Below are 10,663 nucleotides of genomic sequence, written 5' to 3'. Positions count from 1 at the left end.
AACATTGATATATATATATATATATTAAATTTTTATGATATCTTTAAATTTATATTTTATTCAAAAATAAAATCATTATTGTTTTTTTAAAAACACATAAAATCATATTATAACATCAACAGAGACAATTAATAAAATAAAATATTAAAATCGAGATATATCTCATTGCATTGTGCGAGTAATCTTCTAGGTTTTAAAAGAACGTTGGCTTAGTTCAAACAAAAAAATAAAATACACTTGATTCAAAAATCATTTATTTTCCTAATTCTACTTTTTATTTGCACTTGCGTGTCACGTGACTTCCTTCCCGCCATCGAGAGACTCAAAAACACCAAAAAGGTTGACCCCCTAAGCCGTTACTCCACCGGCTCTTCCCGGTAAACAAGGTCAATAGCCGGTCAATAGTATAAGTATAACGCAGAACACGAAAATCATACGCCATTCTTTTCCGACCGGCAGATATATCTCTACTCGTTTTTTCAAGTTCCCCATTTCACTTCATCATCGTCTCCGATTTCTGTCGCGACCTAGGGTTTTCTATACTCCGATGAAGGATTCCAGAGCTAGGGTTTCCGATCGATCGATATCTGGTTAACTTGTTTCTCTTGTTTTCTTAGTTCTCACAATGAGCGCCGTGAACATTACGAACGTCACGGTGTTGGACAATCCGGCGTCCTTCCTCACGCCTTTCCAGTTTGAAATATCGTACGAGTGCGTTTCGCCTCTCAAAGAAGGTAATATTTATCAACTCCTTCAAGTTTAATTATCGGGCATGCTCGTTTTCTAGAATTAGGTTCTTCTGTTTGTTGTTTCATTTAGGGTTTCATGACGTAGTCAAATGGTTTATATTGATATCTAGGGCTTGGCGAGTCTCATATAATCGATACAATTTGTCCGAATATGTTAGTAAGAAAATTGCTAGGATTTTCCTTTAATTATCAGCTTATACCAAATTATATGAGAAGAGTAGGTTAAAAATGGGGATGTATTTGTGAAGAAAGGATTATTCTGATTTGAAGGCTCGTGTAGCTTAATCATACTGGATATTAAGCAAAACGTGGAGACTTAGCTTTTGGGGCATCCTTTGTTCATCACATAATGTGGAAATATAGATAGTGAATTGGGCTTGTTTCATACGTTAAAGATTTGGCGTTGAAATTGTTAAAGATTTTGGTATTGAAATTGTTAAAATTTGGCGTTGAAATTGTTAAAGAAACCTGTTCCTCTAGGTAATTTTCTTTACACCATCATTATGCTTATGGTATTGTACACTAGTATGGGACAAGAAGCAGTGTTTATGGGTTCTTTTCTGAGATGGCAGGGTACTATTGTTCACAGTGTGTTCAGTTTTGAATTGAACATCATGTTTAATTATGATTTTGTGTCTCCTTAAATCATGAGCCTTGTGTATCTATTTCCAGTCAAGTATTGGAATGCTAGGTGGTAGTCTTCCTTCAGGATGATATTGAACTGAAAGCAATGTTTCTATTAGGCATTTGAATATGCATTCAGTTTTAAGCTTGTTTCTTTCTCAGTTGTTTGCATAGCTGCATCCTACTTTATAATTGGGATCATCATGCATGGCGGTGATTTTGTAGTGTTTAACTGATCACTGTCTATTTAAACTAAATAACAAGATTTATTACCTTAAGCTACCTGAATATGGATCTCATTTCAACTATAGGATTGGAAGTTCCCCTTTGCATTTCCAATTTTCCATACAAAAGCTCATTGTGGGAGCCTTCAAACCAGCACAAGCTGGAGGGGCTTAGTATTTTTCATTATCTAGTGTTAACTATACACATATTTTGAACATCTCTCATGTAGATTGACTCTCTTATCTGGTAACATTTTTCATAATCAATATTTGGTTATTCCACATCCACGCCCTAGTAGTTTCACGGCATAGGTCATTACCCTATATGAGCAGCAGCTCGTATTTATATGCCCAACACATTATACTTGCGGTCTGTTTGCTAGGTTCCTGCGTTAAGACTACACCAGACACACAAATTTAAAGATAAAGCCAGTATCACCACTTTTCCTAGTTGGCAGCTCCTTCCCTCCCCCCATTACCCTACACCAAAGTCATAAAAGCTATTCCTGCATCCTCTTTTCGTCTGTAGCGTGCTTTGCAAACCAATGAGGCACATGTGGTGAATCCAAGAGCAACTAGTGCAAGTCTAAATCACGAGATGCATATAAATGGAGCAGATCTGAAAAACAGTAGGAGAATAGAACTAACAAATATATTTAGAGACAGATTTCTTGATTGTCGTTGTCACTTCGTCCAACAATTATCTAATTTTAACAAATTATTAGGGTTCTAAATGGGAGTTCAGAACCTCCTGGGTTTTAGATCTCATATTGTTTGCAGTATGTATACTTACACACGAATAGAAGTGATATCGATGTATTGATGTATCTAAAGAACATACTCAACATGAACAATGTAATAACAAATCTGTCACACACCCATACATGTATCATTGACCAAATCATGCTACAAATGAGGGAACATCCACTAAAACAAGACCTAGATAAGTCATTTATTCTCCTTTCGCAATCAATAAGCACAGATAGGTATTTGCATCCACTACAGTTGTTATCTCTGTAGAGGCAGATGCCAATCTTGTTTTAGTTTCTTTTTACTTTTTCCACCAAGTATTTTCTGGATTCTGGCTATATGGCAAATATGGAGATGGCAAAATGCTTTATCTATATCTATAAAAAGGGGGGTGGGAGGTGCTTATCAATCCCTCGCAGCATAAATGTATCCATCTTTAGCAATTTGGATCAAGAATGAAAGATTGACTAGTACTTAGCATATGCATGAATACAATCCAAGAATAAGATTAATAGCAATTTAGTTCACCTTTGAAGGGTTATAGCACATGTCCTTTTCTCCATATTTACAAGACTTTGTACAAGAAAGAATTGGAAATTATCCTGTATATTCTCTTTGGAAGTGTAGTAGTCTCTCATTCTGTCTCTTTAAACTTGTCTTTCCTCATCTTGTATTGGTAGGTACTAACACTCTCACTGGTTACTATAAGGCACTTCTATTTAGCCCATGCTTTTCTCTCCTTCCAATCCTCTTTGTCATTAATCTACAAATTATGCTAATTATGAAGTATCAGAAGTCTACCAGAATTTAGATCTCATCTCCCACTCAAATATTTGTGTCGAATTGCTAGTGTTAAGCTTCATCTCATTCTCTTCCCTTTGATAGAAACTCTTAAAACATAAGCACTAGTTACACCTCATCTGCATATTTCGAAGAACATGCTACTGAACCTGGGTTCGTAGTAGAACCCAGCCTCCCAGGAGGTCAAGGGTTTCAAACCTCACCAAACCTGAGGAGTATGCATCAGGATTAAAAAAAACCTGGATACTTTATTCACTTGATCTTGTGTCATTCTTCTTAAAAAAAGCCAAACGAGCCCAGTATATCGCACCATCTTGTGCCATTCTTTATAAACAAACCAAACAAGCCTAATATATATCCCACGTCACCCAAATGTGGAGTCTAGGGGTGAGATGACAGATCTGACCTCTACCCTCATCAAGTAGAGTAGCTGTTTCAGTGAAAAGACCCCAGCTTGTTAACCAATTAACCCTTTCACATAACATTACTGAAAATATCTCCATTTTTGTGGTGATGTTCAACGTTTAATATAGTAACATAAACTGATGGAAACTTTTTATATGCAGATCTGGAATGGAAACTCATCTACGTTGGATCTGCCGAGGATGAGACTTACGACCAACTGTTAGAAAGCGTACTTGTTGGTCCCGTTAATGTTGGAAACTACCGTTTCGTTTTTCAGGTGAACCTTAAACCCATTTTAGCGAAATTACTGAATAAATGATATTGTATCTATCTTGGTTACTATCAGCAACCAACATTAAAGCCCTTGTATGACATTGTTAGGCGGACCCTCCAGACCCATCAAAGATTCGTGAAGAAGATATAATCGGAGTGACTGTACTTTTGCTAACCTGTTCTTACGTGGGTCAGGAATTTGTGCGTGTGGGTTATTATGTGAACAATGACTATGACGATGAGAAGCTAAGAGAGGAACCTCCACAAAAGGTGATGATCGATAAGGTTCAAAGAAACATATTAACAGATAAGCCGAGGGTCACAAAGTTTCCGATCAACTTTCACCCTGAAAACAATGAAAGTGGAGAGCAAGCCCCTCCACCCGTAGCAGAAACAAGTGAACAACAACCACCTAATTCACCTGGTGGAAATCCTTAGAGATAAGGCGGAACCCTAATTCTTGATGTCAAGCAATTGTCAGTTAGGTGTTGTTTGTTAAACATGGAACCTTAGTTTTGGGTTTGTTGGTTTGGCAGTAAACTGTGGGGTGATGGTTGGTGGTGGTGACATTTTAGAAATGTCTTTTGGTTGACAGCCATATGTGTAACTCTAGTGGCTTCAACTTCAATTGATGGCAAGAAATCTTTTGGGGTTTGTATGGCAAGCAGTTGGAGAAACTGAAATCCTTAAATGGTTGATCGAGTTGGAAGTAATGGGAGTAAGGGGTGTAAACGAGTCGAGTAGCAGGCTAGTCGAGCTCGGTTCAGAAAATAATATTAGGCTCAAGCTCAAATCGAGCTCGATAAACTTTTTCAAAGTTGGGCTTGAGCTTGATGCTCGTTTATGAGCTGGAATTCGAGATCAATTAACTCGTTTATTTGCTCAAACTCGATTTTATATTTTGATTATAGAATTTATAAACATATGTATGGCTCGAAAAAGTGTATGATCGAATGGTTCTGCTCGAGTCGTATTGTAAAGTTTAATCGAGCTTTTGAATGAGTCGAGTCGAACATTAATGTTACAGAGCTTGACTCGTTAAGTTAAACGAGCTTTATTTTGTGTTCGATATTGACTCAAGCTTGAGAATAATTAAGCTCGAGTAGCTCGTTAAAAGCTCTACTCATTTACACTTCTAGATCATGGTTGGATAAGACCTTTTTACTTCTTTTTTTGACCTGAAAATGAATTTTCCGAAGCTATATTATTTAGGGAATCAGGGGTACGCAAAAAGCCCCCAACCAATTCAGCCCAAAAACCACACTGAATAACCTAACACGGGCTAATCGTTGGTTTTATTGGTTTATAGTTATACAAACGGATATGGTTGGTCATGGTTTGGGCCTGATCCGTAAAACCCGACAAGCTTCCTATCTATTAAAAGCAGTGTTCTAAAAGGCTCTGCTCAATAGTCGTTGTGGCTTAAGGCTCGTGTCTGGTGTAACGTTAAGCTTGTGGCATGCCATGGCCTAATGCATGGTTTTTGTAACGCAATTTGCGATATTTGGTAGCGGTGTTCAAAAAAACCGTTAGACTGTTCAAACCGGCCGAACCAAGTCAAATCAAACCGGACAGTTTTTTGCGGTTTGGTCTGGTTTGGAAAATAGCAAAACCGGGTGATTCAGTCTGGAACCTTTTTTGGGCGGTTTGGACCAAACCGACCGCCAAATACACACACGCACACACACACACACACACATATATATATATATATATATATATATATATTATATACATACATAGAGGAGCGTTCAAATAAAAACCACTCAATTTGTACAAATCGTGAAAACCACATTTAACCAATCATAATTTTTCATTTTGTTCATTTTTTTGTAATTATGAGAGGTTGATTAACTATTTTTATTGTGGAGGGTGTTAATTATGGATATTATCATCTTCATTATTTTAATTTTAGATAAATACATGAAACAGTTTTATTAAAATTTCATTAAATATTATATGAAACAATTTCCCAAGATTAAACAATTTCATGAAAAAAATTCATAAAATTAAACAATGAAATCGACATATGATGGTGGTTTGTACGGTTTGTACAAATAAGGATGGTTTTCATTTGATCGCTCCTCTACATATATATATATATATATATATATATATATATATATAGTATTAGCAAGCCCAACTATTTTAACTTATGAGATATGACTTAAATATATCCCTAATCCCAACATAAAACCTAGCATCTAACATAATCAAATCCAAATGATTCGGCACCTAAAAATCCCTAAACCAGTAAACATATCGACACATTTGACATTGACGGTCTCCAAATTTTGAAATCCCTCAAAAACTCTATCAATCTATCGATTTTGTTAAGAACTCAAAAAATTGAAGGTTGTGAAGTCGTGAATTTTGTTACTCAATACTCACAGTGGAGTTGTAACTTTGTTAATTTCTTTGTTTCCTAATATGTATTATATATTTATTTGTTTGGACTTTGGATTGCTTGAATTTTGGACTCAAGAGCTACTTAATTATTACATTTATTTGTTTGGATATTTTGTTTTGTTAAAATGGATATTTAATCTAAAATTCTAAATTATATATGTTTTTTTTTAAGTTTAACATTTAAAGTCCATTAAATGCCCAAACCGCCTAAACCGGTCAGACCAGACCGCCTTTTCGTGGTCTGGTTTGACTGGTCTGGGAACTTGATGTCAAACGGCTCAGTTTAAAAAATTTATAAACCGTCATTACGGTTTGGTTTGTGGTCTGAGGGGTTAAACCGCCCAAATCGGACCGCGAACACCCTTAATGGTTTTTCTTACTTTATAATGTCTTGTTAGTTTTTATATATTATCGAATTTAAATTGTTAGTATCATCAATTCATTAAGTAATAGTAGAAAACAAATGTTTATATGTATAATATCATATGTGATATAGAGATTTGCCATGATAATTCACGTTCTAAAAAACGTCGTGACCTTACTGTGACTCCTAAGACTTGAGGTTTGACCTTGTTGCCACGCCATGCGTCACACCATTATAACCTTGATTGATTCCTAGTCCAATCCATGAATCAAATATAGTCTGATACCCAATATCGGAAATTCCAAAACTAGTGATCGGTCATGATTCCTGCCTCTTGGTGCTCGAATCATCAACTGTCATAGCTGGTTATGCCTCTCAAATATGTATATTATCTTGATACTTATGTCTACACAATTAAATACAAATGTGGATGATTGTAATATTTTTAAGTAGTCAAGTATTTACGGTTGATACTTGATTTTTATTTTTAATTTAGTCATAGTTTTTAACATATACTAGAAGAGTACTCGTGCAATGCAACGAAACACATCTCGATTTTAATGTTCTATTTTTATTATTTATCTCTATCGATATTATAATATGATTTTATGTGTTTTTTAAGAAAGCAATAATGAATTTATTTTTAAATAAAATATAAATTTGAAGATATCATAAAAATTTTAAAAAATATATATCAATTTTAATATCAAATCAACTATTTAAAAGTTCTCATTTTTTATGTAATTTTTTTAATTTATTTTTTTTATTGTAATTTAATTTAAGTTTAATAACGAAATAATTTATTTTTGTTTTAATAATATAACATTTAATAAAGATAATAATTAAGTATTCTGTTAGAACTCAATGATCATCTTAATTATATTTTAGATTTTTTATATTTAAAATGAGATGTTTATCATGTATTTGATTATATTTATCTGCAGTTAATTACACAAATTCAGATATGGAGCTTTAATAAGTTGTACTTATGCACAATCTACTTGTAATCTTGAGTTTTAAGTAATATACATTAATAAACAATATTTTACGCATAAAAAATGGTTTTTAAGAGTTTTTGTCAAATGTTTTATAATATAGTATAGATTTAACTTGACAAAACCAAATCAACCCATAATACAATTAGTTAAAGATGGGTTAAACGTTAATAAATGATTGAATGAATTACGAATTCTTCAATCTCAAGTAGTTGGGTGCAACCCATGTACACCACGTTTTCATCAAAAGGAAGGAGTTTGACTATAAAAACAGTATTATATTCTTATTAACGTAATTTCGATTAGTGATACACAAATACTTTCATCTACAATACTGGAATCCGGGATACCTAGGGTGACCACATGCTTTGCAGATAGCCCGGAATCACCGCATTTGAACCTCCGTTGCCATAAGTGAATTTTTATTCCTTTTTGGATTTGAATCTAGGACCTCCTGGTACCTTTAACTTTTGAAGCCAAGTTCAAACCAATCAGACACTACCCTTATGGTTGGGTTTTTTCTTTTATTTTCTATATTTATTTTCTGTTATCGTCAATTTGTTTGAATCTCATCCTGAAAATGCAGCGTGATGCACCCTCTCCTCTTCTTTCATTTAATTAATCTTGATAATAAACAATTAAATATAAAACACTAATTTAAATAAGAATACAAATATAATGATAAAATACTTAACTGCTATATAATATTTACATATTATTAGGTTATTCTGTCATTTTATTTGGCCATTTCTACGAACCATTTTATTTCATAAAAATGCATCTTATAGATTTATTCTCCAAAAGATTCTTTAAAAATAGAACGAATATTTCATCATATGTAGAGGAAAAATATGAGATTCCTCTTCCACTTGAATTTTAAGGAGAAATATGAGATTCCTTTTCCACTTGAAATCCGAGGAGAAATATGGGATTCCTCTTCCACTTGAATTTAGAGGAGAAATATGGGATTCCTTTTCCACTTGAATTTAGAGGAGCAACGGATCAAATGTGATCTCCTGTGTGAGATGCTTCAGATATAGCTTGAAGTTCTTCGATGATGGAGGTAGCTTCTTGATTATTTAACCGACCACAAAGTTGGTATTCAAGCACATATCTTCAACCTTGGGCTCGTGGACAAATGTTTGTGATTTTAGTGTCATGAAGCATTTTTGGTGTAATTGTGATTTACTTGAACTCGATTAAGGCAATGAGGCAAACATATATAAGTTAGGAGGTGCAGAGTGCGCACTTACATATGTTGCCCTTATCACCTTAGATCGCCATAAAGCGGAGGGATCGCGCCCCCTTGTGGGGTCCTAGGGCCAGCGCCCCTGGTGGGGTTCCAAGGGGTTGAGCTCCTTTTCGGATCTAAGTTCTAAACACTTAGAAATTTTACCAAGTCATGACTCTCAGAGAAAGGTCTGGTTGTGCAAGCCATCACTGAATGGTCTTCAACATACCGCTAAATCTGGTTTAGCTATCGCTGATTGCTCTTCAGCTTATCGCAAAATATGGATGTTCAGAACTCATATCCGGTTGTAACTACGCTTTGATCTTATCCGTTAACAGTTATAATAATTAACCGCCAGTAACCGTTGATCTCTCATTTAAATATGTAAAACAAGAATTTGGGTATAATATCTTGATTTTCACAGCCTTTGAAAAGATAGAGAAAACTCAAGAATTATCCGAATACGAAATTCATAAACCCAAGGCTAATAGGGTTGAATTGCTGTATTTGAAAAATGTCTTTCCTACACTATTCTTGAGTTTATCCGGTCTCTTCATCTTGTCCTAAACACAGTTCTTAACAACAAGCACTTGCAATTTTTCCACTTGCTTCACCACCGGCTTTGAGTCAATCATCCGGAAATGCAAAAAAAAAAAAAAAATCCTACTGTGAACCTCTTGGAACATGCCACTTCAGTTTTGTATATGACGTCCAAGGATTCCCATATCTCCCTTGTCCTTAGGAAGGTAGAATATATACCGTTGAGGGAATCAGAGTGTACTGAGGATATCGTTTCTGCAACTATACTCATTTGATCTCCATATTGACGAATTTTTGATGAGCGGCCACTTGGATGTGCGTAGGAGCAAACCTATCTGACCCAACTGGAGGACTTGTTGGTGACTCTTTCTTGGTGAGAACTTTGGCCACACAAAGTGTTGTCAAATAGAATAACATTTTCATTGCCAATGACAGAAGTCCAAACCCTTGAATTTCTCGGATTTCTCCATATGACAAGAGTTATGATTCATCCATCGCTCCATAACAAATCTTGATATAAATTCATTTTATGTTCAAAGGCTGGTGCATCTTCTAGCCATGCCAAATTGGTAGGAGTAAGCAATCACTTGTTCAATAATTGTGTATGTATAATTGAAGAAAATGCAGAAAATTGAAAATTCTTGTATAAATCTATAGTGTATACATGAAAACACATAATCAATAGAAAACTATCATAATTTCTTAATTGATAAGGTAGATTTTTGTAGTTATCGGTAAAAAAATCGAGCCCTACCATGCAGTGTTCAAAGACAAAAATTTCTTTAGTATCGGGTTTGTCTAGATGATACAACAATCATTTCAAGAGAAATCTTGAATCAAAGAATCAAGCTTATGTTTGGTGATGAAATCGATAGAGGAACCCTAGGAAAAACAAAGAAAATCGAGAAAATAAAATTGTGGAATGAGGGCAGGCTTTCCCTAGAGGACCCCTAAAGCCCAATGCCCTATCTTTGACATTTAATATATATATATATAGGGGGTCATTCAAGGGAGAACTGAGTTGTTTGTGGTAACTGTGAGAACCAATCTCAACCACGAATCAATGGATAAATTAGGAAACTGATAATTTTGGTAATTTGACTTAAAAATTCAATTAAAGGGCATTTTAGGTATTTTTAAAATCTCCTCTCTCCACCATCCTCTCTCCGGCGAACCTTATTCATCTCTCCGRCGAACCTTATTCCGGTAAAGAAATGATGCACACTGTGATACCCTTCATAAATTAACGAAAAAATACGATGTGATACACTTAATAAAACAACACTACCCTGATACAT

General features: G+C 34.7%; 1 protein-coding gene across 1 annotated transcript; it reads left to right on the top strand.

The window, feature by feature from the left end:
- The first annotated feature begins 438 nt into the window (after positions 1-438).
- LOC112513204 (probable histone chaperone ASF1A) lies at positions 439-4,848 on the top strand. The gene is made up of 3 exons (XM_025119397.1): positions 439-734; positions 3,715-3,830; positions 3,935-4,848. The coding sequence occupies exons 1-3, from the start codon at positions 626-628 to the stop codon at positions 4,262-4,264; spliced, it is 555 nt and encodes a 184-aa protein (XP_024975165.1). The 5' UTR covers positions 439-625; the 3' UTR covers positions 4,265-4,848.
- Positions 4,849-10,663: the final 5,815 nt, after the last annotated feature.

Source organism: Cynara cardunculus (genome assembly GCF_001531365.2).
Source record: "Cynara cardunculus var. scolymus isolate 2C chromosome LG 5, CcrdV1, whole genome shotgun sequence".
NCBI lineage: Eukaryota > Viridiplantae > Streptophyta > Magnoliopsida > Asterales > Asteraceae > Cynara > Cynara cardunculus.
This window is presented reverse-complemented; position numbering and strand designations above follow the sequence as displayed.